The 24,687-nt window shown below is 44.5% G+C and overlaps 2 protein-coding genes and 1 non-coding gene across 9 annotated transcripts; 1 reads left to right on the top strand and 2 right to left on the bottom strand.

The window, feature by feature from the left end:
* Positions 1–1,339: 1,339 nt before the first annotated feature.
* C14H17orf58 (chromosome 14 C17orf58 homolog) lies at positions 1,340–9,809 on the bottom strand. Of its 4 annotated transcripts, none has more exons than XM_034790417.1 (5): positions 8,339–9,269; positions 5,488–6,120; positions 5,267–5,356; positions 3,431–3,622; positions 1,340–2,886 (listed from the first exon to the last, which is right to left on the bottom strand). In XM_034790417.1, exons 1-5 carry the CDS (start codon positions 8,400–8,402, stop codon positions 2,696–2,698), a joined length of 1,170 nt encoding a protein of 389 aa, XP_034646308.1. In that variant the 5' UTR covers positions 8,403–9,269; the 3' UTR covers positions 1,340–2,695. The 4 variants fall into 4 exon arrangements, with proteins under 4 accessions (XP_034646308.1, XP_034646311.1, XP_034646310.1 ...); XM_034790420.1 differs by having other exon boundaries at positions 5,488–5,658; XM_034790419.1 differs by lacking the exon at positions 3,431–3,622 and having other exon boundaries at positions 8,339–9,809.
* Positions 9,810–12,341: 2,532 nt separating this feature from the next.
* On the bottom strand, positions 12,342–12,414 carry TRNAR-CCG. Its single transcript has one exon. It is a non-coding gene; the product is annotated as a tRNA-Arg (tRNA).
* Positions 12,415–14,816: 2,402 nt separating this feature from the next.
* On the top strand, positions 14,817–24,184 carry KPNA2 (karyopherin subunit alpha 2). 4 transcript variants are annotated; one of them, XM_034790366.1, is made up of 11 exons: positions 14,817–14,905; positions 16,046–16,167; positions 16,282–16,419; positions 16,927–17,015; positions 17,907–18,175; positions 19,843–19,937; positions 20,040–20,303; positions 22,083–22,316; positions 22,735–22,917; positions 23,310–23,459; positions 23,575–24,184. In XM_034790366.1, the coding sequence occupies exons 2-11, from the start codon at positions 16,093–16,095 to the stop codon at positions 23,665–23,667; spliced, it is 1,590 nt and encodes a 529-aa protein (XP_034646257.1). In that variant the 5' UTR covers positions 14,817–14,905; positions 16,046–16,092; the 3' UTR covers positions 23,668–24,184. The 4 variants fall into 4 exon arrangements, with proteins under 4 accessions (XP_034646257.1, XP_034646255.1, XP_034646256.1 ...); XM_034790364.1 differs by having other exon boundaries at positions 14,822–14,909; positions 16,035–16,167; XM_034790365.1 differs by having other exon boundaries at positions 14,829–14,905; positions 16,035–16,167.
* The last annotated feature ends 503 nt before the right edge of the window (positions 24,185–24,687 follow it).

Below are 24,687 nucleotides of genomic sequence, written 5' to 3'. Positions count from 1 at the left end.
TTCTATTCATGTCACCTTGCTTGCCTGCCCCTACCATTTTGGTTTCTGAATAGTCTCCTGGTAAAATCCTTTGGTGTACTCTGCCATAATGCATAGTGACCTAGGTGTACCATTTTGCTGAGAGAGTCCTTGCTTCAGCTGCCTTTAAAAAAAAAAAATGTACCTCATTGTGTAAATCTACAGCAGAGTCAAAAATCAATAGTTCCAGACCTGAATTCTACAGAGCTCTACAAAATGAATGTATTCTCCTGGCTGGCTGGCCGGCCAGATTCATACAGAAATCAAGATTGATATTTGCCTCTGTGACTTCCCCCACTTCCCACCATGGCTATGCAGCCTCTCGTTGAAGCTAACACGTTTGACTGCCTATATCTAAGGGCTTGTCTATACTACCTGCAGGATCGGTGGGCAGCGATCGATCCAGTGGGGGTCAATTTTATTGCATCTAGACTAGATGCGCTAAATCGATGGCTGAGCGCTCTCCCGTTGACTCCGGTACTCCAATGGAGCAAGAGGCACAGGCAGAGTTGATGGGAGAGCATCAGCTGTCGACCTACCGCAGTGAAGACACCACGGTAAGTAGATCTAAGTACGTCGACTTCAGCTACGTAACTTAGATCAATTCCCCCACTTCCTCCTCCCCCAGTGTAGACCAGGCCTGAGAGGCAAATGTAGTTAATCTTTGTCTAATGGCATGTCTACACTTACTGGGGATCGATGCTGCTGCGATCAATGCAATGGGGGTCGATTTAGCAGGTCTAGTGAAGACCCACTAAATCAACTGCGGATTGCTCTCCTGTTGACACCAGTATGCCAGTGGAAGGAGAAGAGTAAGGTAAGTTGATGAGAGAGTGTCTCCCGTCAACGCAGCACAGTGAAGACACCGTAAGTTGAGAAGCTAATAGCCCACCTGCAAGATACTACTTTTTTAACGTTTTGACAACAGAAAGAGATTTTACTGCTATTCTAAAAGGCAGCTATTTTTTCCCACGGTTAGGGGAACTAGTTCCCCACAAGCTGTTTTAAAATAACTTTTTCATTACTAGCTAAGGAAGTTGATGCTTTTTTTTTTTTTTTTTTTTTAAGGTATTGAATCTTTTTATTGGGTCTCTTCCTCAACTTTTATTTATTTTATTTGTTTTAAGTTTCTGCCCGAAGAGTAGAGCTGATTAAAACAAACTGATGAAAAGGCTAAGAAGCTGGATTTTAGATAATTGGGGAGAGGGCTATTTAGGAATATTTAATACCAGCATTTCCTACAAGGGGTTAAATGTCAAAAAGATATTTGTTGAAGTCTCACTAAGGCTCTAAAAGTAAAAGATCAGGTCCAACATAGAACTGATTCAAAGGTAGCTTTACTGGTTTGCAGATATAAACCTCATACACTTGTCTTCATAGAAAAATTATACCAAATACACTCAATAGTTTCAGGGTTGAACATCCACTTCAGAAGAGTAATTAGGCATGCAAAATGTGTATGCAATTGCATGACTGAGTTGCATGCCTCAATACCATAATTTGTACATGCAAATAGGTAACTACACATACTAATTGGCTATTTGTGCATGATTTGTATTCAATTAATGAAATAAGGCATAAATTTTTAAAAGGGTAATTAAACATTGGAACAATTTACCAAGGGTCATGGTGGAGTCTCCATCACTGACTGACAAGTTTAAAATCAAGAATGGATGTTTTAGAAAAAGCTTTAGGAATTATTTTGGGGAAGTTGTATGTCCTGTGTTATGCAGGAGGTCAACTTAAATGATCACAATTGTGCCATCTAGCCTTGGAATCTACAAATGGATCAATCTCCGAGCATATGTGTAGGCTCCAATAAGGTGTGCTGTGGCATATGTATGTTGAACATGTTTCTAAATGACCAGAAAAATCTGGTCCCTTATATTTGAGAAAAATGGTATAATTAGACATTGTTTAAAAAAACAGTCTTATGTACTTTGAGGAAACCAAAGTGCTGCAAAAATTTTATTTGTCAGAATTCTTAATTTGATAGTGTTTCAAAACAAATGTCTACGTATTTATGCTGTGCAGCCGTTGAGCTACAAATGATCATGCAACACGTTACAGAGTTAGGGTTTGAATGCTCGTTTTTATAATCTCGTTGCACTGAGAACTTTAATACTATGAAATACACAGTTCTGAATATTAATCTAAGCAGTAAGAGACAGCTGTTCTCAGTTAAAGCGGTGTAAAGCCAGAGTGACTCCAGTTACTCCTGATATACATGAGGTGCTGACAAAAGAATTTAGCTCTAAAAATAATCATAATGGGTTATTTTCCAAATATTAGGATTTAAATTATGTATTACAAAAAGGATAACCTATATTTAAAGGGAAATCCACTAACCAGTTAATGTTCTCTACAGTGAGTGAATAGGTTTGATTCCTAGGCTGTGGGTCGTTGGTTGTTGTTTTTTTTCTTCTTTTTGCACACTATATTGGTATCTGTATATAACCAGAACCTTTGAAGGAAACATTGTTTTGTAAACCCTATAAGACACCAGGTGTTCATCAGTACTGGAGACAGAATTAAGCAAGAGCTGAGCTGTAGTCACTCGAAGAGGATCCTTACTATGGCAGGAAGGTCAGACTCAATTCAAGGAGAGACCAGTTTTGTTCTGCTAGCTGACTGCCAGCGCTGCTTATGCCGTAGTAAAGCAGTTAGGACCATAGCCTCATCCACACTTGGTGTGAGCTACCCCTTGAACTTTACGATCCCTCTTCCTGTTGAATCTTTTTACATAGTTGCTGCCGCTGCTTAGCAGCCCATCTCCTGGCCGCAGACGCCCTCTCAGGAACTGCAGCAGAAGGGCAGGTAGCTGCCGTCTCTTGTGGTAGATCTGACCCATCACAATGTATCTACTTCCTGCAAAATAACAAATAATTGACGCTGGATTGGTTTATTTTCATTGTTTTTTTCCTAAAATGAAACAAGGAAATGAACCACGCCTGTTCCCGTTTGGATGATTGTAGCTTAGTCACGTTTTCTTTTAACATCAATTGGGCTAAAACCAAATGTGTTCAAGTAGCAACATTCAAATTATTAATAAAGCAAGAGATGGGCAAAAACTGGAACTGGCTATGCCAACTCCCCCCACCGTCACCTTGACTTTTGGAGGTTGGATAAAAGAAGCAGGTCTGCTTGCGGGTGAAAGCTTCAGCAGGGCAAATGTTTTACAGAATGTATTTTTAGGGGATTGAATGGCTTTAACCATTCTGCCTTACAGACCGTTGGGCTTGTTTTGCAGATATGGGGAAACCAGAAAGAAAACAGTTTGTGTGTCCCCTGCTCCTAAATGAATCTGTTCCTTCTGCCCAAACTGTCCCATGAACCCCTTTTAAATCTAGGCTAACTGAAATCCCACACCACCCAAAGGAGAAATAGACTGGATTTTGCTGGGAATCATTACCAAGTTTAAAATCTGGACATGGTTTACTGCAGTTTAAAGCATCCACAACGAGAATGTGAACTCGGAAGAAGAAACCATCGGGGGTGATATACAGGCGACTCATCTTGTATAATCCGTCGCTATTTACCAAGAGTGTAACCAGGCGGACTCCTTTCTCCAGTGTTTCCACATCATGAACAATCCCATTCACTGCTGTTTTAAGAAGGGAGAGAGGGGAAAATGATCACTCGCTACACTTGCTAGTGGAACACTGATACTCAGCTCATGATACATGTGGATGCTCTAAATGAATCACAGTGGTGCAGTGAACAGAAGTCTTAAAGTTTATAAAGTACTTCAAAGTTGAGTCCTAAGTGGTGTTGAATAACAGTGCAGGTTGGGAATGGTAGGGTTGAGTAGTCACTTGAAAGGGAGAAGAAAAAGAAACATTCATTGGCGTATTCTGCTGTATTACTATATTACACTAGAGTATTATCTAATTTGAGAGGAGAGTCCTCTTGCTCAGTGTCCTTGCAATGCAGCTTGCTGAGGTAGCAAGCGTCCTAATCCTAGCCAACCACGTGGAGCTGTGCTACACCATTTCTGACTCAGGCCTGGGCTGAATTAACCAAGGGACTGGAAAATCCCCCACATGTATTCTAGATAGACTGCGATAGTCACTGGAGAGGTAAGGCTAGAAAACTTCCTTAACAAAGGTCAAGGCCATATCTGCCTCATGGAGTGAAAACTTCTCTTTGATGCAGCCACTAGCCTTTTAATCTCTAGATGTAAATTCATGAGGAGTAAAGCCCCTTCTGTGATCACTCTAGGGGAACCATGGCCATGGGGCTGTGCAGATTAATGTTCATTCAGGCTGGGTTAAGAGACATGCTTTTTTTGTTTGTTTTTAATTTAAGAAATAACTGAAATTGTTTAATCATTAAAGGATGAAATACGGAGAGGGCCAGTACAAGGCCTCGATCAGAGACCTATGTGCTGGGCGTCATTCTAAAATTTTGACTAGAAGGAAATTAAGGAATGTTTACATTTGTGGAAAACTGCCTAATGTCTAGTCAGGCAAAACAGATGCCTCATAATATGCTTATTTTCTGGAAATAGAAACACCTGTTAACTGGTCCTAGGCATGTATTCTACTTATCTACTTTTAAATATTGAGAAACACCATCTAATCCCCTGCTTCTTTGATAATGAGACACAGCTCCATTCAGAAAACTTGTGCGCCGATTTCCAGTGCAATTAACCCAGACCTACACTATCTTTTGCTGTCATCTATGTGTGACACAAAATGGCCATTAGAACCTATTGCAGCATGACCGCTGCAGGCAGAAGTCCTAGGAAGCTAAAGCGGAGTCCGGAATGCCGACAGCATGCTATTCAGGCCAACATCTGGCACGGTCTTCCATCCAAATGATATCCTAAAACTCATTAGAGCTAGGTAAATAATGCAATGGCAGTTAAACAATACAGCTACAAAGGTAGAGGGAGAGAGATGTATCCAGCTGTGGGTTAATAAGAAATGGAGAATCATATAGACAGCTTGTGAAATGGCTTTAGCACTGACAGTGATGTGTGGATGGAGTGGGGACACTAAGAAGGTCAGTGTCATACAGAAAGGGGATGAGATAGTGAAACATGATTGATGCTATTTGTTGTGTATGTATAGGAACATCTGTGATGGGTGCCTTAAAAACAGTTGTTAGAATAGGCTGGAGCAAGCCCAAGAAGGCTTTTAAAAACAAGAACGGAAACGTATGTGCTAGTAGCATAGGCCAATGAGAGTGTCTGGTATGCCTGCCTGTAAGTGAGAATATATGCAATGGAACAAAACAGTCTTACCAAATTCACTCACACAGAAAGCCTCTGCTTCATCCTTCTCCCTCCTGCACTCCGTCAGGCACACCTTCTCCTTGTTGTCAGCATCTAGAACTGCAACAGGCATGTATGTTGTGGATGTGCAGCATTAACACAACATGCCCCCTGGAGTTCAGGACTGAAAGTAAGTAACCCTGTTCTCCTGAGAGGTCACAAAGTCCCTTCCAATAGAGGTTCCCCCTTACCTTTCTTTAGCACGTTGAAGTGATACAGCAGGCTCGATGACTGGCGGTTGGTGACCCAGGAGGGCTTGCTGACGTTTCTTATAGGGTCGTGCTGTTTGTAGGGATTCATCTTGCCAGGTTGGTTGAGGTGATCCACCATATTGGGATCTTCTGTCTCAACTGCCCCTGTGTCTTGGAAAGGATGCATCTCAGCTAAAGTCAAGGATCTGCCTTTATAATGGGAAAATGCTCTATGGTGGAAGCGTGCTGAGATGCTGTTCGCTGACTCGGACTGAAACCTATCTGCCTGCATTCTGTTTGCATGATTGAAGTAAAAAGAAGCAGAAGGAGGTCCCTCCATGTGGCTCTCGGAAGCCAGGACCCTGCCATCCTGGTGAGGCTCTTTCCTCAGCCCTGTATTGTTTTCCACTGAGGTCTTGGCCTTTTTCTTTTTCTCTGGTGAGACTGAGAGGATGTCAGCAGCTTTTGGCCACTGGAGGTTAGCTGGAGACAGCAACCAATGCTCTGTTTGATTCTCTTCACCAACACTGCTGCCTCTAAATGGGAACTTAGCTTGGCTTGGTGTGGAGTCTGCTGCACTGTACCCATCCTTGCTGAGTGCCCGAATGGGTTTTCCGATATAGGGCAGGTATCCTATGTACAAATAAACAGAAGAGGTAGAATTGTTTTAACTTTTTGGGGGGGAGGGGGGATGACTTGTAAGCTCTTTGGGGCAGAGACCTTTTTTTATATGTATGTACAGTGCCTGGCACAAGGGGAGGGGCACTTGAAGCCTCTAGCCATTACCACAATATAAACAATAAATGGTCCACTCACAGGAATAAAGCGCAGTGCCCATATCTGATTTCACTGTCCTCACATAAAGAAGGACAGCACCTGCCTTTCTGGGCATCATTGCTTGTGGAACAAAATCTGAATTAGCTTCTCCTTTCCAAAATGCCGCAGGGTTGAAAATAGCTGGGATTCGTACAACAAAACAGCCTTTCAAAAAATGCGGGGGGCCAGAAACACAGGAAAGATTGGAGGGGAACTTTATAGCTCCTATTTCAGACAGAATCCCAGTAACTCCAGCACGGAACTTGGCCCAGCTGTGTGCGAGCTGAACCCTGGTGATCTGCATTTTTACTATTATTGTTACAAATTAAAAACATGATTTATAAACAAACCCTTCTCTCGAAAGAGCCCTGAAAGTCCAGGGAGCATCCGGGGGAGCCAGCTTCACAGTGCATTGCGGGCTGAGAGTTCTGTTGTCATAGCCTTTTAAACAATTTGGTTTTCCCATCCATGGGACGCCTTATTGACAATGTCATGTGGACTTTTCAATGCTCGTGGGCTTTGAGGATTGCTGAATAGATCTTTATCCAGCGTTTTGGACTTCTGACTTGTGCGGCATAGAGCTGTCAAGGAGCCCAAAAAGCTCATGTTTGGTAGAAGAGCCATTGCTTTTAAGTAATGATCCCTTGCAGTTTGTTCCTGATGGCAGAAAGATGGGATTGAAAGAGATCTGCCCTTTATTTCAAAATGAAAGTTAAGAAATTATGTTAAAATATAATTGTGTTTTTGGGTCACGCAGGTTAACAGCACAGTGCAGGCCAACTGGGAAAATTTCCAGGTCTCATTTCACACCATCCCTTTCCCCCTTTTGAATCTCACAAAGCAAATTGACTTTCCTTTTAGACAGAGTTTTCTTTCCCCTGCAGTTTTTTCCCCTTCAAAGTTGTGGTTCCCTCTTCCTTTTCAGCCTATTCTTGCCATGCAATTAGTTTGCCAATGTAGAGTATTTAAAAACAGTTTACCCACACACAATATGTGGGTGCTTGCTGTTTGCGGTTAACAGTGTGTAGGAGGCCGATCCTGACTCGTCCTGTGAAGTATTTGACATAAACAGATGAATAAAGTCCTGGTTTATCTCCAAATCCTGACTCTCAGCTGTTGACCTCACCATTACTTCTCCATTGCTCTCACCAGCTGTTGTCATGGGAAAGATTTCCTGATATTTGGGCTGAATGCATATAAAGTCAGAAATTTCCATGAAGACAAGTGGAGGGTGGGGGGAGGTACAAGCTGAAGATAGGGACATGCCAGCGTGCACTGGAGCTGTTCTGCCTAGAGCCATGGAGCCTTTCAAAGAACAAGTCCTTTCAAACACATCTCCTACCTGCGATGTTTACCCCCAAGACACACTTTCACTAAGCACTGAATTTCTAAGAAGAAATTAAGCATTTTGTCATGACCCAGATTTCCAATCCCCCTCAATTCCTGTCAGATCGCTGGAGACTGGGAAAACAGAACTTCAACATAGCACCTGATCTTTTCTGTCCTTGGGGAGAGATGCACCTTTTACCTCCACACCCCTTGTGGGATGCAGTAACAAATCTGTTTAGTCTGACATGCAGAAGGCATAGGTGGGAGCTCAAAACTGCTGAATTAAACCACAAATTTGGAGCCTACACGGAGTAGGAAGGGGCTACAAAAGTCACATAAGAAACCACACACGAACCACTAAGTAACTCACAAAGTGCTCAACGCTGGCTAACTCAGGGTTCGTGGTATTAGCTGATTCTCTGTTTCTTGCAGGTGCTCTCCAGCTTCCCCAGATACACCTTCCTCTGACACAAGTATCTCTGCTTGCTTTCTAGACCAATGAACATGCTAAAATGTTCCTTTCCTCGGCTCTCATGTGCTTGCTGCTGCAGCGTGCTGAAACGGATGCAGCTGGAGAGGGCTGTCAGGGCAAGAATTGGAAATAATGTGTCCAGTCTTTGTGGGAAAGAGCGACGCTCAGCCTCTCCCCTCCTTGCTGGAAACAGCAAATCTGCCCTTTTCTGCCTTGGAATGTTAAGAAACTTACCTGCCACCAAGTTGGACGATGGTCCCATGACAAAACAGAGGAGCCAGAATGCTTTGGTTGTCATTCTGAAGGAAACCTTTTCCAGACTCTAAATGAACTGGAGTCTTTTATGCCCTTCCCCCTGGTTCATGCTAATGAGAGGCAGCCTTAGGGGAAACATGAATCGCTCCCTGGACAAACCATTGGAGCAAGACCAAGCTGCCGCAATCCTGCTAGCCTCCCACTGCCACTTCCTAAGAGAAATGTGCATGGAGCCCCCCCACGCTGGATACAATTGCCTGAAATGTCAGTTTTGTCTTTGCTTGATTAAACGAATCTTCCCTAAACTCCTACTCTCTACTCAAAGTAGTCGGGGTTGGGGTCTTGTTTTCCTTCCCTACCTCTGAGGGGAATCTGTACAAAACATATCAACGCATAATTGGATACAAGGAACTACATTAAAATGCAGCATACAGAATCAGGGAACACATCACCACTACATGTTAGCAGCTACTTTGGGGACAGGGAGAGATGTGCTGAGCATTTATGCACAGTTGGTTATAATGGGTGCATGTTTTTTTAAGGTCAATTATATTGTACATCTGGTTATTTCAGCCCTTACTTCATGGGGATTTTGCAAATTTGTTATAGTCATTGTCCATTCTCAACAGAAAGGGTCGCTGTTCCCTGTAGTAGTTTCAATTTATTTTAAAACCCGGTTTCAGTAATTTGAATAAGTATCTAGAACTCTGACACCCCGCCTCTCACCTTACACACACACAGCCAAATTCATCTTGAACGTAACTTTATTGATGTAGGATTCATTTAGCCCAATATGCTTGTTTCTATATATCCAGTTTAAACAGTTGAGGACTTTTCTTCTTATTACCAAGCCAGATGTTCACTGAAGCTGCTTACCCCACTGCCTGATAAGGGATGTTATGAGGATTAATCAGTTAGTTTATGCCTGTTTAGTGCTTTGAACACAAAAAGCACCAGACAAGTGTTGTTAAAGGTCATTAGAAATATCCTGTAGCCTGTTTACTGAAGCCCATCTTTACAAACAGAGGAAAGCTATGCAATGAAAGGCCCCAAAAGATTGCTGAATGTTGTAGTATCTATCACTTAGTTTAAGCTTAAATGGTTTATTAAGAATGATCAATGCATTAGAATAAATATATATAAACGCTCTATGGATTTCTAATGCTCCTGTCGGCATGTTCTGTATCAAGTTACCAGTCAAGACAGAGAATGGTTGGGAGAATACTGCAGCTTTAGGATTGGATATTTGCCCTCACTGAAGTAAATGGTAAACTTCCATTCTGTTTAATTATTTTAAATAAAACAGAGCAGAGGTATATGAAAACTTATTTTGGTTGCTACCAGTTAGAGTGGAAGTTTTATTTTGTTGATGTCTCATGTAGATAATTGGTATTTCTTTATAGCTGGACTGTCTTATATATTCCAACAAATTCCCCAGCAGCACAAAGTCTTATTTCATATAGCTGTGTACAGTTTATTTTCTATATATCTAAAATGGTTTGCAATATGTAAGGAAATTGTAATACATATATGACCCTATTCTTTAATTTCCCATTACATCATGTGTTAATTCTTTTTCTTCTGTTACAATATGCCTTTTAAATGATTTAAATCTGAAAGTATGTTAATGTGGGGAAAAAACATTACAAAAGTCACAACTGGGGATTCACGTTAAATATCTTAGCCATTTATATTTTATTAATTTGGCTGTTTAGGAGTTGTTCCAGCACAGTGCATTCCTCTCCATTTCTCCTGGGGTGAGGTGGGACAATGAGGGGCTACACACCAGAAAAAGCAATGGGGTGGATTACATGAAATACACAGTTGTTCTGTAACATTTATCTAATGTGCTTCTATGGGACTGTGCGATGGCAGGCACGGAGCAAATACAACCTGCAAATAATTAAGTGAATCTGTTATGCTTCTTTGAATGTTAAACTCTTTATATTGTTTAAATTCCTCAAATAGTAAATAAGTCAGCTGGTTAGTGTCTGAACACCAGACTAGGTAAGCATTAGCGCCCCCTGGAGGATAAGGAATAAGAAAAAGATGCCTATGCTCTCTCTCCTGATTCAGCATTTTCTTCCTTATGTAAAGGATGTATGGGGCAAGATGTGAGTATGAATATGTAAGGAGCTACATGTGAAGGTGTCTTTCTGGGTGTAATTTATATCTACTTAAGGAGTATGTATGTGGGATGCATCAGAACCATGTGGACCTTTTGATGATATAAAGAAACCACTAAATAGATACAACCTTCTGATAAAACTATGTCAGTATAATACAATCCATTTTACTATATTGTTGTGTTTATGTCCGGGTGCTTCTCCTAAAAATTCAGCTATTTTAAAATTTCAGCTTCATGGGTAGCACTGTGGACAATATGGTGGTTAACATGTCTACACTAGCCTTTGCACTGATGCTACTACTGGTGAAGCTGCTTTTTGGTTGGCAAACTGTAGTGAAACATTCCTACATCCGACGAAGTGGGTATTCACCTACGAAAGCTCATGCTCCAATACATCTGTTTGTCTTCTATAACGTGCCACAGGACTCTTTGCTACTCCTAGGATTCCTTCTCCCTATGAGAAAAGTTTAGAACTACAATTTTAGCAACCACTTACATCTATTGAAAAACCCCAGAGACTCTGCACTGGTGACAATACTGGCCTGCAGTGAAAAACCAGATGAATTCCCCATTCCTAATCACCATCGAGAAAAGAACACTGAAGTTCTGATGCCATCATGACCCTGATGTGTGATGAACAATGGCTCACTACAAAACACTAGGGCTCAGATTTTAAAAAGCAGTTAGGTGTCCATCCGCTTACCACTGCAAGACCTAAGCGATTAGATGGCCATTTTCAAAAGTGACAGAGGCACGTAGGAATCTAAATCCCATTGATTTTAAATGAGTCGTAGGCGCCCCTGCCTTTTTACAAAGGAAGTTAGCCGTCTAAATCCCTTCGGCCTTGCAACGCTGACACAACACAATGTCTCAATACCTTTAAAAACCAGGGCCTAAAAGATCAAAAATTAAGTCCAAACGAAGGCCTGGTCTACCTCTGTATCCCACCCTAATCCAATTGCATGCCAAAAACAAAGCCCAACAAAGCCTCAAGCTGCTAAACCAGCAGCACCTCGACCCCACAGCTAGGAAGGCCCAATCAAAACCAATAAGGAGCTAGACTGATACCAATTCCGGTACAGAACGAGGCCCCTGATCCGAAGCTCCCTGCAGTCAGTGGACGGACTGCAAAGGGCTTCGGCTCAGGCTTTTAGCCCAGTCCCTCTCCCACCGTTCAAAACAAAGGGGGGCGCCTGCTACTTACAGCATGAGGCGTCAGGGGGAGAAGGGCGGGAGCCGGCCCTGGCCAGACAAGGCCACCACGGCACAGACCTGGGCCAAACCCCAGCCTCGCGCCCTGTCCTGGGCAGGCTGCGCCTCTGACAGACACAGCCCGGGGCTGGCTCCTGTTTCCCGCGCGCCCTCACGTGCCCAGCGGCGGCCCCTGGTCTGACCGTGTTTACATGGGAACCGGCGCCGCGCCCCAAACCCGCCTCGGCGCTCCCGGCCCGGCCCATCGCCTGCCCCAGGAGATCTGGCTGCCTCTCGCAGCGCGCCGGGGCCCGAGCACGGGGCTCGTTGGACGCAGCTCCCGGGGATTTCTTTCCGCCCGGCGGGGCTGAAGGGGCCGAGCTGCCTCCGGCTGCCCCCGCGCCGGTGCAGGAGCCCCCGGCCTTGTGCACGCAGCCATCGCAGCCCGGCTACGTGCACCAGCCGCCAACAACCCCCTAGCTCCTGCGCGTCGCCTTCCCATCGCACGGGAGGCGGGACTGCCGGATTAAAAGTGTATCAGGGCGGCGGCATGTGCAGCCCCTGCGGGCGAGAATAACGTGGAAGCGGCCCAGGAGCCCGGCGGGGCGCCCAGACGCGAATTTACTAGGCTGCTCCGGCTCGCTACAAAACGTGTGATCGGCACGACCCAGATGGGACTCGAACCCACAATCCCCAGCTCCGGAGGCTGATGCCTTATCCATTAGGCCACTGGGTCACCCAGTGAAAACGGAGACGGGCGCGCTCTAAAGGCCCCGCCCGGCTCCAACTGGCTCCGCCCCGACCCAGCCCTTGGTCCTCGATGATTCCAGCCTCCCGCTAAGGGCCCCGCCCAGCCCAGGATGGCCCGCCCCAGACCCGCCGAGCTCTGACTCCGCCCCTCCCCAGCCTCTCAATCAACAAGGCGCGCTAAGGACTTGTGCCTGGGCTCTGCCCTGCCGCTCGCGACACGCCCTTAGCCTGTCAGCGTCCCGCCGCTAGCCCCGCCCCGAACACGCGAGGGCCTCACTCGCGCGCAACGGTCGTTAGCTCCTCCCTCACCGCGCGCCCCGCTAGGCGGTGTCACCCCCATGCCGCCCCCCGTGCTCTGGCCTTTGGCCGCGCCCCCTCGCGCGCGCTTTCCTTTCCCGCGTCCGCCACAGCTGCTGTCTTCCCAGAGTCCCCCCCATCGTTAGCACTGCGCTCTGCGCCCGTACCCCTGTAGTAGCTGTCCCCTGATGTTAGCTCTGCCCACTCCCAGGCAGGTCTGACGTTAGTGTGTCCCCCACACGCCCTCCATGTCACCCATTCCCCCACACGTAGCGCACCCGTTAGCCCCTCCTGGGCACCCCACTGACAGCATGTCCTGCCCCCCTGGCAATAGCTTCCCATAGCTGGCTGCTCACCCCAAGCTCTCTGATTGTCATCTCCTTCCTTCCACCCTATCAGGCCACCGACCCTTATCCCTTCCGTCAAAACACTGGCACCTGCCAGGTTTGGTTCCTTCAGCTACTGCAACTTCTACAGCTGATGGCCGGTGTCTTGGTTCCCACAGCAAGCCTCCCCTGCCCCACCACCATAACTACCTCAGCCCTGCCCAGCTGGCTCATACTGCCCAGGGCTCCATACTTCATTGCTTGTGTCTACCAAGGCTAGCTGGGTGTATAGCCAACCAAAGCAACCTGTGTGACCCTCTAGTAAGCTGCTGCCTGTGCTATGTGTATGCGGGAGGAAAGAGAGTTTCCACTGCACTATCAAATGGGCACTCTGGGCCTGATTTTCATGGAAATCAGACTTCCAGTTTTCACCAGAATCAGTTGGGTTCTGCCCATTGATACCTAACGTTCCCTAAAATTAAGAATTGATCAGATGTGGTTTTCAAAAGTTATGGGTTCCAAAAGGTGCCAGGTCATCACCTGCCCAGCCCCTACTCAGCTGGGGCCGCCTCCTACCTACATCAGGCAGCTGCAGCTCCCAGCCCTGGCTCCACAGGCAAGTCCCTCCTGACCTGGGGTGGGGAAGAGCAGTGAGTGGTAGGGAGAGTGGGGAAGAAGACCGAACAGGGAGTGGGACCTCAGGGAAGAGGTGGGGCAAGGAAGAAGAGGCAGAGCGGGGGAGGTTCCGGAACTCCTGCTAAATATTACAAAGTTGGCAACCCTAGTCCCAGTTTGACTGAGGCTCAGATGCTCCACCCCCATGTGGTCCTGGGTCTGAGTCTGACCTCTGGATTAGCATGATTTGTGTGTAGACTGAAAGGGGGTAAGCTTGAGGCTGAGTTTGAACACTGGGCTTACAGTGCCGTGTAGACCAGGGATTCTCAAACTGGGGGTCGGGACCCCTGAAGGGGTTGTGAAATTATTACATGGAGGGTCGTAAACTGTCAGCCTCCACCCCAAACCCTGCTTTGCCTCCAGCATTTATAATGGTGTTAAATATATGTTAAAAGTGTTTATAATTTATAAGGGGGGGGGGGGTCACACGCAGAGGGTTGCTAAGTGGAAGGGGTCACCAGTACGTTTGAGAACCACTGGTGTAGAGGTACCCAAAGCATGCAGCAGTCCTAGGTGGCCAGGGGTTTGGTCATGCTATAGGGGATGTGACTATTGAGAACCCCACAGTGAAAGTCCATTCACTCTAACCCGGGGGGCGGGAGGTAAGACCAATGACTTCCTCCTTCAGGCTTCCCTCAACCTCCCTGCTCAGGTCTACTGAAAGCCGCCGCTTTCGGCATATGTTTGGACCCTTGAAGTCCCCATAACAAAAACAGGCCCCTACGGGGACAACAAATCCCAGCATCCCATGCTCTACTTCCTTCAAGAGGACAAGGAACAAGGCCGCGCGTTGGGTGCTGGGAACTGTAGTCTCCTTCGGGCTGCTTGACGCTAGGTGGCGCATTGTGTGCTTGGAGCCGCGAGCGGTGCGTTGTAGGCTCTCTGACGTGTTATCATCTCTCCCCGGGATCCCGGCGGGGTTCTCGTGAGATCACTGGTTCTCCCTCCCACCGCCCCTCCACCTCGCGAGAACAGCTTGTTTTTCAAACTGACCAATGACAATGTTGCTGTGGCTCGAATTGACCAATAGGCGAGCGAAGACGCGGGAAATTTAAATCCCGCCAGGGGCGGGGTCAGGGAAGAAGGGGGCGGGGATAGCGGCAACGTGTTCGCTGGTGGCCTGGGCGAGTCAGTCAGTCAGTGCGGCAGCAGCTGCAGAGACGGGAAGCGGTTTCAGAGGCAGGTGGGGGGTCTCGCGCGCTGCGTCCGGGAGGCCGTGGGGCTGATGGAAGAAAAGGGGAGAAGAGGGGGGAGTTCTGGGGGGTGGGCAGGAGTCATAGGGGGTGAAAGGAGGATGGGGAGTTTCTATGGGGTATTTAGGTGTGGGGGAAGGGCGGCGGTCTGGAGCTATATGGGCTTGTGAGGGGGCAAGAGGCTGGGCGGGGTGCGGTTCTGGGGCTATATGGGACGGGGGGGTGGTCTAGAGCTGTAGAGGGTGAAATGAAGTGGGGTAGTTCCCATGTGGTGTTTATATAGCGGGGTGGGGGAATGTACAACCCCCCCCCCCTCCATTGCTCATTACAGGGGGCTACTGTGGTTTCTGTCCTGCTGGAGGGCGGCTGGGTGGGGGGATTTCTAGATTGCAACTCTCCCGGGGGAGGCACTGACTGTGGGTTACTGGCTTATTTTGAATCGGGTGGTATGTTCTTGACCGTGTGACTGTAGCTGCTTCTTTGTGTTGGTTTGGGGCTTGACTTCCTGTAACCTACAAAAGGAACTGAGATCTGCACCCCGTTATAAATGTAGCGGCTGCACTGTGCTTGGGGTGTGTCTGCAAAATGGCTATCTCCATTTAAAAGGCCGTTATCGACTTTAATTCACTTTACAGAACTGACTGGATTTCAAGTTAGGTACAGGTTCTACATCTACCTGCCCCCCGAGACAGGTTGCCAACCTATGTGTTTCTAATCTCACTTCTGTTTTTTTCCTGGGGTGGGGGAATAACAAACTTTCTTGTTGCTATGCCTGAATGACCAATGTTATTTGCAGAAATAATGAATCTGACTATGCCTTGAGGGCTCTAAGAAACCTAAATAGAAAATAAATATTTTTTTCTGTTTATTCCTAGTAAATTTAGGCGTCACTTGTAACAATTGTGAGCTTTTTTTAAAAAAACAAACCATCCCTTCTGTTTTTTTAACTTAACAATGCCCTTTTTCAAATCAGAGGCAATGCTAGTTATTTAATTTTTAGGTGAAATGATCTGTAATCTGGACATACTTCTTTATCTTTAACCCCAATCTTGATTTCAAGTGCATATCTTAATCTGAAATCTTTTTGGCTAAAGTAAATTAATTGCTAATCTCAGATCTGTTTCAGGTCTATCTCTTTCATTGGTATTGCCTGAGGTCTGACTCCTATAAAAGATGTCTACCAATGAGAATGCTAGTGCAGCAGTTGCCCGTCTTAACAGATTCAAGAATAAGGGAAAAGACACTACAGTGAGTATCTGATCAGCAGTTGGAGTCTGTGTTCAAATGTATGTTTTTAAACATAATTTAGCCCTTTAAAAAGAGAAGTACAGTTCATCACGAATGCACATTTGCCTCTCTCAGGAAATGAGGAGACGGCGGATTGAAGTCAATGTGGAGCTGAGGAAAGCTAAGAAAGATGATCAGATGCTTAAAAGAAGAAATGTCAGTACTCTCCCAGATGATGCCACTTCACCTCTTCAGGAAAACCGGAACAATCAGGTAACTAAGTCCCCAACTCAATGAGATCAGGAGGCCTTTTTCCCCTCATGCTGGGCTCTGGTTTCTTCCATCAGTGGATGTGTTCCTATGTGTTCTGTGGTGCTGTATAATTATGTTACCAACTGTAACAGAGAGATCACAGTGGCAGATCCCTGCCCTGTATAACCTCAGACTGAAGGAACAAATAGATACAGTACAGCTAGGCTTTGTCTACAGTGGAAACATGGTTTTAAACACAATTATCTACACTAATGCTAAGTGGTTTTAATAACATTAATTAAACTTTATGTTAACACACCTAACAACTAACTTTCCCAGTGTAGACAAAACTATGGCTGACAAGGATTGGGAGTCCCATTATAATTGCACAATGCTCAATAAAGTATTACACGTTTAGCTGGTGCTTTCTCATAGTACTGCGCCTTGTGGGCTAAGGGAGTTTTTGCTTGCTATACACTCACACATTCTTCTCAACATAGTCTTAACAACTTTCTATTTTTCATGCAGGCCACTGCACACTGGTCTGTTGAGGAAATTGTCAAAGGAATTAACAGTAACAATTTGGAGCTTCAGTTGCAGGCAACTCAGGCTGCCAGGTAAGAACCTTCAAGGTCAAAGTTTATCCAACTCTTCTATGTGGCTGGGAATAAAGGGGTTCAGCTAATCAGAGCACAGGTATCAGTCACAGCAAATACTTGTTCAAAGCCTAGTTCTATGTAAATATTGCTAACACTTCTATAATCTGCTCTTTAGGGCCAAATACAATTATAACCTAGCATCATGTATAACCTTGAATGATTAAAGGTGTGACCTGACTATGGGACTTTGAACCTGGCACACCTGAGCTGTCCCCCGACTCTGTTTCTGGTCTTAGGGGTGGCACAGAGGTGCTGCAATATTTTATTCTATAAACTGAGAATAAAAGTTTTTAAATCTTGCATCTGTTTAATTATATAGTACGCTGTTTATGGATAGAACTGGGCCCTTAGTTTAGGGCTGAGCATTTAAGACACTAATGTTTTCCACTTGTATATAGGTTCTGTGATCTCACTTCTGAATGAAGTGAACAGCACAATGGTGCCAGTTAGGAATGTGGCCCAAAACACGGGAGCTAGCAGAAAGATCTCACATGGCTTTTGTGCAGCCTCTGGCAGCTGCTGCTCTCTCTACAGTAGAATATACCTCTTGAGCAGCTCAGATGCATTATTACTGTTGCAGCAGCATGAAGCTAAGTTTCACTTCAGTCACTGAACAAAACCTCTAAAGAAATTTTGCCCCAAAGCAATTTTGTTAACATGTTAAAGCTTCCTAGCTAGCTTGTGTTCAGCTGACGTGTAGTCTGTCTGAACATCTCAGTACATTTTGCTGCTTCCCCTTTTGAATGTTTTTATATTTTAAAAAGTGATTCTCAGACTGACTAAACTGGAATCTGCCTAAAGATTTTAGTGGACAAAAATAACACTTCCTTATTTTTATCTCTTCCTTAGGAAACTCCTGTCCAGAGAGAAGCAGCCCCCCATTGACCATATAATCCGGGCTGGTTTGATTCCAAAATTTGTCTCCTTTCTGGGTAGAGCAGACTGTAGCCCTATCCAATTTGAATCTGCTTGGGCGCTTACCAACATCGCTTCTGGCACATCAGAGCAAACCAAGGCTGTAGTGGATGGTGGGGCTATACCAGCCTTTATATCCCTGTTGGCTTCGCCCCATACTCACATCAGTGAACAGGCCGTGTGGGCTTTAGGAAACATTGCAGGTATATCAATGTGGAGTATGACCATTGTTTTCAGCCCTACTTCCCTATATACAAGGGGAAGAGAAGGTCGTTGGGGCCAGATTTTCAAAATAGTGTAGTTTCCATTTACCTAGCAAGCAGAGCTCTCTTGCAAATCTGGCCCTACCCCCACTGTCATTTAGCATATAACAACCTGGACTCCCACATGGAGATGGTCACAAATAACGCCTTGCCTTTTGTCTAAGTATAGTATTCCATATAACTTCTATCAAAAGCTGGCAATCTGTAAATTCCATTTGACACAACACTTCCATATTTCACTACTATCTTAATATAGTAGCTACTTCTCTTTTCAATACATTCTGAGTAGACTCTGCTTTTTCTCGAAACAGGTGTGTCTTTTGGGGGTGGGGGAAGGGGGATGGCTCCTCAGTATCAGACTTTCAGGTGTTTGGCTGCAATCTACCTGGTTATAGTCAGTCTGTTCAATCTAGTTCTTGAATTCTAAGTTAATAAATTCAGACACAGCAAGGGTAAAATAGTGATTCAGATGATCGCTGGAGCAATTATTTTAGTACTTGAATCCTAGAAATGGCTGTTAAAATATTGCATGGCTTAGGCAGTGAATTTCTGGGGTACCTCGTGTTCCTTCCGCGTAGTCTCAAAACCTTAATTGAGGCTAAAGTCATTTCTCTTGACCCCTAAAATCTAAATCCTTAAACTAGCCATAGCGTGGCAACTAGGAACTGTGGTTCTCAGCCATGAGAGATCAGAATTCCAAAGTACTTCATAATTTGCATAAGATACCATCAGGTGTCTTAAAAAATAAAAATCCTTGCTCAGGGATGGACTACAGGAACTCATCAACAGCACTAAGTTCACTCTAATTTTCATGAACCATCACAGTGCAGTTATGCCTGACAATGTAGGGATATGTTAGGGTCCAAGAGTTTTTATTGAAATAAAAGCAAGAATGTTTCTATAAAATTGTTCTAGTGCTACAGTGTGACTGCTTACTACATGGGGGGGAAAGGGGTCTGTGACAAAATAACCATTCAGTAAAAAAAAACCTTCAACCGTAGCCTTTAATTACTTTGAATCAAATTGTGAGCTAAAGATTTTTAGTCTCTGAAAGTGGATTGAAATAACCTTGACCGTAACTAATAGGTGCTTTAGAATATTTTTAATCTAAGGGGTAGTTACAAGTGAATTCAACTAGAAGTATCTTAAAAGTCCCACTTAGCATAACTCTTACTTACTTATTTACTCTAGAATTTCCTTCAGACAGAATGAATGACTCTCCATGTTCCAGGTTCAGTGCTGGGTCAAACGCATTTTGTGGAAGAGTGTGGGGTTGGGTTAGGTTTCCATTAGGACTAGGGAGGGTGAGGGAGAAAACTCTTACTTGATTTTGAGTTTTGTGAAAACTTGTTACCAAACCTACATCTTAAGCCACATTTGAAAATATCAGATCAGGAAGTCCATGGCTTGAGTAGGAAAAAAAACATGCATTCCCAGTGGCTTATCAATAATAGCAGTTCTCCCTTTGTTCACCAATGCCTCTGCTTCTTAATCAGTATCAGCATTTAATGATTCACTAAACCAAGGAAGAGACACTGTTTATACACAGCCTGCTGTTCAGTTAGGAGTTTCCTGTTCCTGACATAGATATTTCTTCTGGCTTTCAGGTGATGGTTCAGCCTACAGAGACCTAGTTATTAAGTACGGTGCTATTGACCCATTGCTGGCTCTACTTGCTGTGCCTGATATATCTTCTCTAGCAGTAAGTGCATCACAAATGAAATCACAGCAGTAACACCAAACTATTGTAAATCATTACACTCTCAGCTGAACAGGAGCTAACTACAAATGTTTACTTTTTCAGTCGGGATACTTGCGCAATCTTACCTGGACCCTCTCAAACCTGTGTCGCAATAAGAATCCTGCACCACCCATAGAAGCCATTGAGCAGATCCTGCCTACCCTAGTTCGTCTGTTGCACCATGATGACCGTGAGGTCTTGGCAGATACCTGCTGGGCAATCTCTTACCTTACTGATGGTTCTAATGATAGAATCGAAGTAGTAGTGAAAACTGGACTGGTGCCACAGCTTGTGAAGCTCCTGGGATGTGGTGAACTGCCAATAATGGTAAGATGGTGGTGCATAGAAATTACTTTAGCATGTATTTGTCTCATTCCTGTCTAAGTGGTTTAGGAAAAAAACAAAATAGAGCAGTGGCTTTCAGATAGTGTTAGCCATTTCATGTAGTCAAAAGGAGACCCATAACACATACTTTGGGTGATCCATGAGTAGATATAAGCTTAACTACTAGATGGTCTTTCCTGAGGACCTCACACGAATGATCTATGCAATTAACAAGCTGCTTTCCTCAGTAACTTTAATAGCTTGACAATGTCTAATGACCTCACTCTAGTCTCGATTTCACTTATGAATCATGACCCGAAGAAGAGCTCTGTGTAAGCTTGAAAGTCTTGTCTTGCACCAATAAAAAAATACTACCTCACCCACCATGTCTCTCCTTATGAATCATGAGTAGGTCCCTACCAAATTCACGGTCCATTTTGGTGAGTTTCACAGACATAGGATTTTAAAAATAATAAAGTTCATGATTTCAGCTATTTAAAACTGAAATGTCAGTGTTATAATTGTAGGGGTCCTGACCCAAAAAGGAGGTATGGGGGGATTGCCAGGTTGGGGGGGTTGCAGTACTGCTATTCTTCTGTGTTGCTGGTGGTGGCGCTGCCTTCAGCACTGGGCAGCTGGAAAGCGGTGGCTGCTGTCCAAGATCGCAGCTCTGAGGACAGATCTGGCCCCAGCAACAGCACAGAAGTAAGGATGGCATGATATGGTATTGCTATCCTTATTTCTGTGCTACTACCTGCAGAGCTAGGCCATCAGTCAGCAGCTGCCCCTCTCTGGCCACCTAGCTCTGAAGGTAGTGCAGAAGTAAGGATGGCAATACTGTGATCCTCCCCCCCCATAACCTTGTGGACCCCCCCCCGTAACTCCCTTTTGGGTCAGGACCCCCAATTTGAGAAATGCTGACTCCCCTGTGAAATCTGTATAATATAGGGTAAAAGCACACAAAGGACCAGTTTTCATAGGGGGAGACAGATTTCATGGTCATAGAAAAACATGTTACAGACCATGAATTTGGTAGGGCCCTGATCATGAGGCATGGATAATGACTATCAAAGATATTCCTTCAGACCTAGTAGCTTTTCTCAATCAACTAGTTTGGCTTCAGTCCACAACACAGATGTAAAGCTTGACATTCTAATGGCAGTGCTTGGCAATGGAATCTGTTAAAGGCACATGGAATCTTAAAACTTAGCTCAGTATGGCTAGAGCCTGGGTTCTAGGAGTCCAGCTTGAGTCTTCCTCCCATCTCTAGTACTTGTGATGGGCATTTTGTGCTAAGACAATATCGTTTCCACCTCAGTTTACCTAGTGTATAACAGCTGTAATGTCTAGACCACTTTGGGTTTCTCAAATGAGAGGTATCCTAGTGGTTTATTCTACAGCAGCCCACTTAATAACTGCAGGGGATAAAGCAGAAGAGCTTCTGGTGGTGATGGTCTGCTTCTGAGGTGTAGTATTAGTGGAACTTAGGGTATGTCTTCACTACCTGCCGGCTTGGCGGGCTGCGATCGATCCAGCTAGACGCGATAAATCGAGCCCCGAGCGCTCTCCTGTCAACTCCTGTACTCCAGCTTGGTGAGAGGCGCAGGCAGTCGACGGGGGAGCGGCAGCAGTCGACTCACTGCAGTGAAGACACCATGGAAAGTCTATCTAAGTACATTGACTAAGTGTGTAACTTAGATCGATTTTCCCACTCCCACCCCCTCAGTGTAGACCTGGCCTTAGTAATATGTACTAAACTCATCATTTTGCAATGTCTTTCAGACTCCATCATTAAGAGCTATAGGAAACATTGTCACTGGCACCGATGACCAAACACAGATTGTTATTGAATCAGGGGCACTAACTGTCTTTCCAAGCCTGCTGTCTCACCACAAAAATAACATCCAAAAAGAAGCTGCGTGGACCATGTCCAACATCACTGCTGGTCGTCGGGACCAAATCCAGCAAGTTGTGGATCATGGGCTTGTTCCATATCTTATTGGAATTCTGAAAAAGGTAAAAATCCAATGTCCTCCACAATGAGTTTCTGCAATAAAGTGCCAAAATTCAGGCCTTACATATGGAAACATGTTCCCCACAGACTTCAGTGGAAGCTACCTGCTGTTCTAAAGGTGTATTTGCTCTAAAATCTTCAGGCTGATGTTGACTATAACTACTGTAGGGTTAAGATGACAACTCTTCAGAGTTGAAGTTATTCTGGGCAAGTTTGCTGTGTGTAAAAAGGAGGCATTAAATGTGCTCTCTGTATGTTAATCATCTTTGGCAAAAACTTTAGCTCTGAACTTCATATACTTTAATTGCATGCCCAAACTAGCACTTGGATATCTTTAATGTAGAAGACCTCATTGATCTACTAGTCATTGCTTTCTTGTTACTGTTTATACTGAAGTACATTGCTCTTATCTTAAAACAGGGGGACTTCAAATCACAAAAAGAAGCTGTATGGGCTGTGACCAACTACACAAGTGGTGGAACAATTGATCAGATTGTGTACCTTGTTCAGGCTGGTGTCGTAGAACCTTTACTGAACCTCTTGTCAGCCAAGGACAGCAAAACTGTACTAGTTATTCTGGATGCTATTACTAATATTTTCTTGGTAAGTAGACAAAAGATTGTCCATTGTTGGTAGGATGGTCTGTAACAAATATTTCTCCAATAGTAGATGACTGAAGGGGAGCCTCCTACTGCAGATACTTCCCACCATGTTTCATTCAGTATTAGTTACCTACTTCTGGGCATTGTTGCTATCTATAGAGTTCAGCCACGGAATCTTGTACCTTAGTAGATTCAGTAACCAAGAACCGTGGCCTTGCTCATAACCAATCACTTTCACTGATTCTAAAAATGGCCATTATATGCTCCAAGCAGGGACACATCATTCATCCATCCATCCCTCTTACAAGGTTAGTCATTGTGGTAAATGTGTGGTGCTGTAGTACGTAAGCAAACCTCTCGAAGCATGAACCTTATATGCCTGATTCTTTGCAGGCTGCTGAGAAAATCGGTGAGAACGAAAGACTCTGTCTCATGATAGAAGAGTGTGGAGGCCTAGACAAAATTGAAGCTCTTCAGTCCCATGAAAATGAACTGGTGTACAAGGCCTCCTCAAGCCTGATTGAGAAGTATTTCTCAGCAGAGGTGAGTAACTGAAGGATTGAAACATAGGTTTTGACACTCTGCATCTCAAGACAACCAAGTGTTTTAAAGCTTGAAATAGTAATACCCATTTCAAACCTCTTTCCATCTCTTTTAGGAAGAGGAAGACCAAAATGTTGTGCCAGACTCTACTGTTGATAGCTACACCTTCCAGATTCAGGGAAGTACTCCTGATACTTTCAACTTCTAGACTTTTCATACATTCCAGCCAGCTTCAAAAGTCTCTGGGTTACCCATCTGAATACTGCCTTCTATTTGTCTTAATGTCTCTACTTATCTTTTTTTACTGTTTTTATGTGACCTGTAATGTAGCACTTTGTATAACTGAAGCATACTTGAACAGTTCAAAACAGTGTACATACTGTGTGAATTACTTATGTAAATCTCGATCTTTCTACCTGAGTCTTGAAGTACACATGTAAATACTCTTCTACTTCCATACTTTTTTGGCTCTTACTGTGATTTCAGTGCATGGCTGTGCTAATATAGCCTTCATGCTGTTTGGGATAAGGGAGGTATTGGTTTCTTCATGTCACATCTATGTACATGTGAAGAATTTGGAGGCTTAACAAGTCATGCTCTTCTCTCAGAGCAGGAGCCACTGCCATGCACTCTATGCCAATCACAGTGAAATCATCAACAGACTGTGAATTGGGTTTTAAAGAGAATTGGTGTTCAGAATTTAATAAAATGGTATCAGAACACAGTGTGAACTGTCAAACTCTTTATTTTTAAAGGAAGATGTGGCAAACCAGATGTATTTACACTTTGTCCTCTTTTGCATTTCTGTTAATCAACCAGTTCCTCATTCTTAGTGGCTGGGTAAAGGAATGAGTTCCTAGCCCAAGTCTAAATTTGTGTAAAATTTTTTGCCTGAAGCTAGGTCACTTACCCTTCAAGCCTCATATGTTTAGCTTTGAATCCTAGACATACATAGTTGACAGATATCACTGCATAATGGGGAGCTGTTACAACGCTGCTTCCTTGTTTGCTGTTACTCGTACAATTGTCCAGTGGCACCCCTCAACAACCTCTGATTACATTCCTGAGTGTTATGAGATTCTGGATATTAACAGGCATGTCTGCACTACTCTGCATTTCAGACTACGTTGGTGTGATAGCAGTATGCACCAAAGTGCTGCTCTGTAACTCCCTCTTGTCTATGATGTGGGCATGACCTTAAAGGTCCCTAGTTTGCACTAATGTTGTC

The sequence above is a fragment of the Trachemys scripta genome, chromosome 14 (assembly GCF_013100865.1).
Source record: "Trachemys scripta elegans isolate TJP31775 chromosome 14, CAS_Tse_1.0, whole genome shotgun sequence".
NCBI classification, from domain to species: Eukaryota; Metazoa; Chordata; order Testudines; family Emydidae; genus Trachemys; species Trachemys scripta.
The sequence above is the reverse complement of the archived record's forward strand: the minus strand, read 5'-3'. Positions and strand labels throughout refer to the sequence as shown.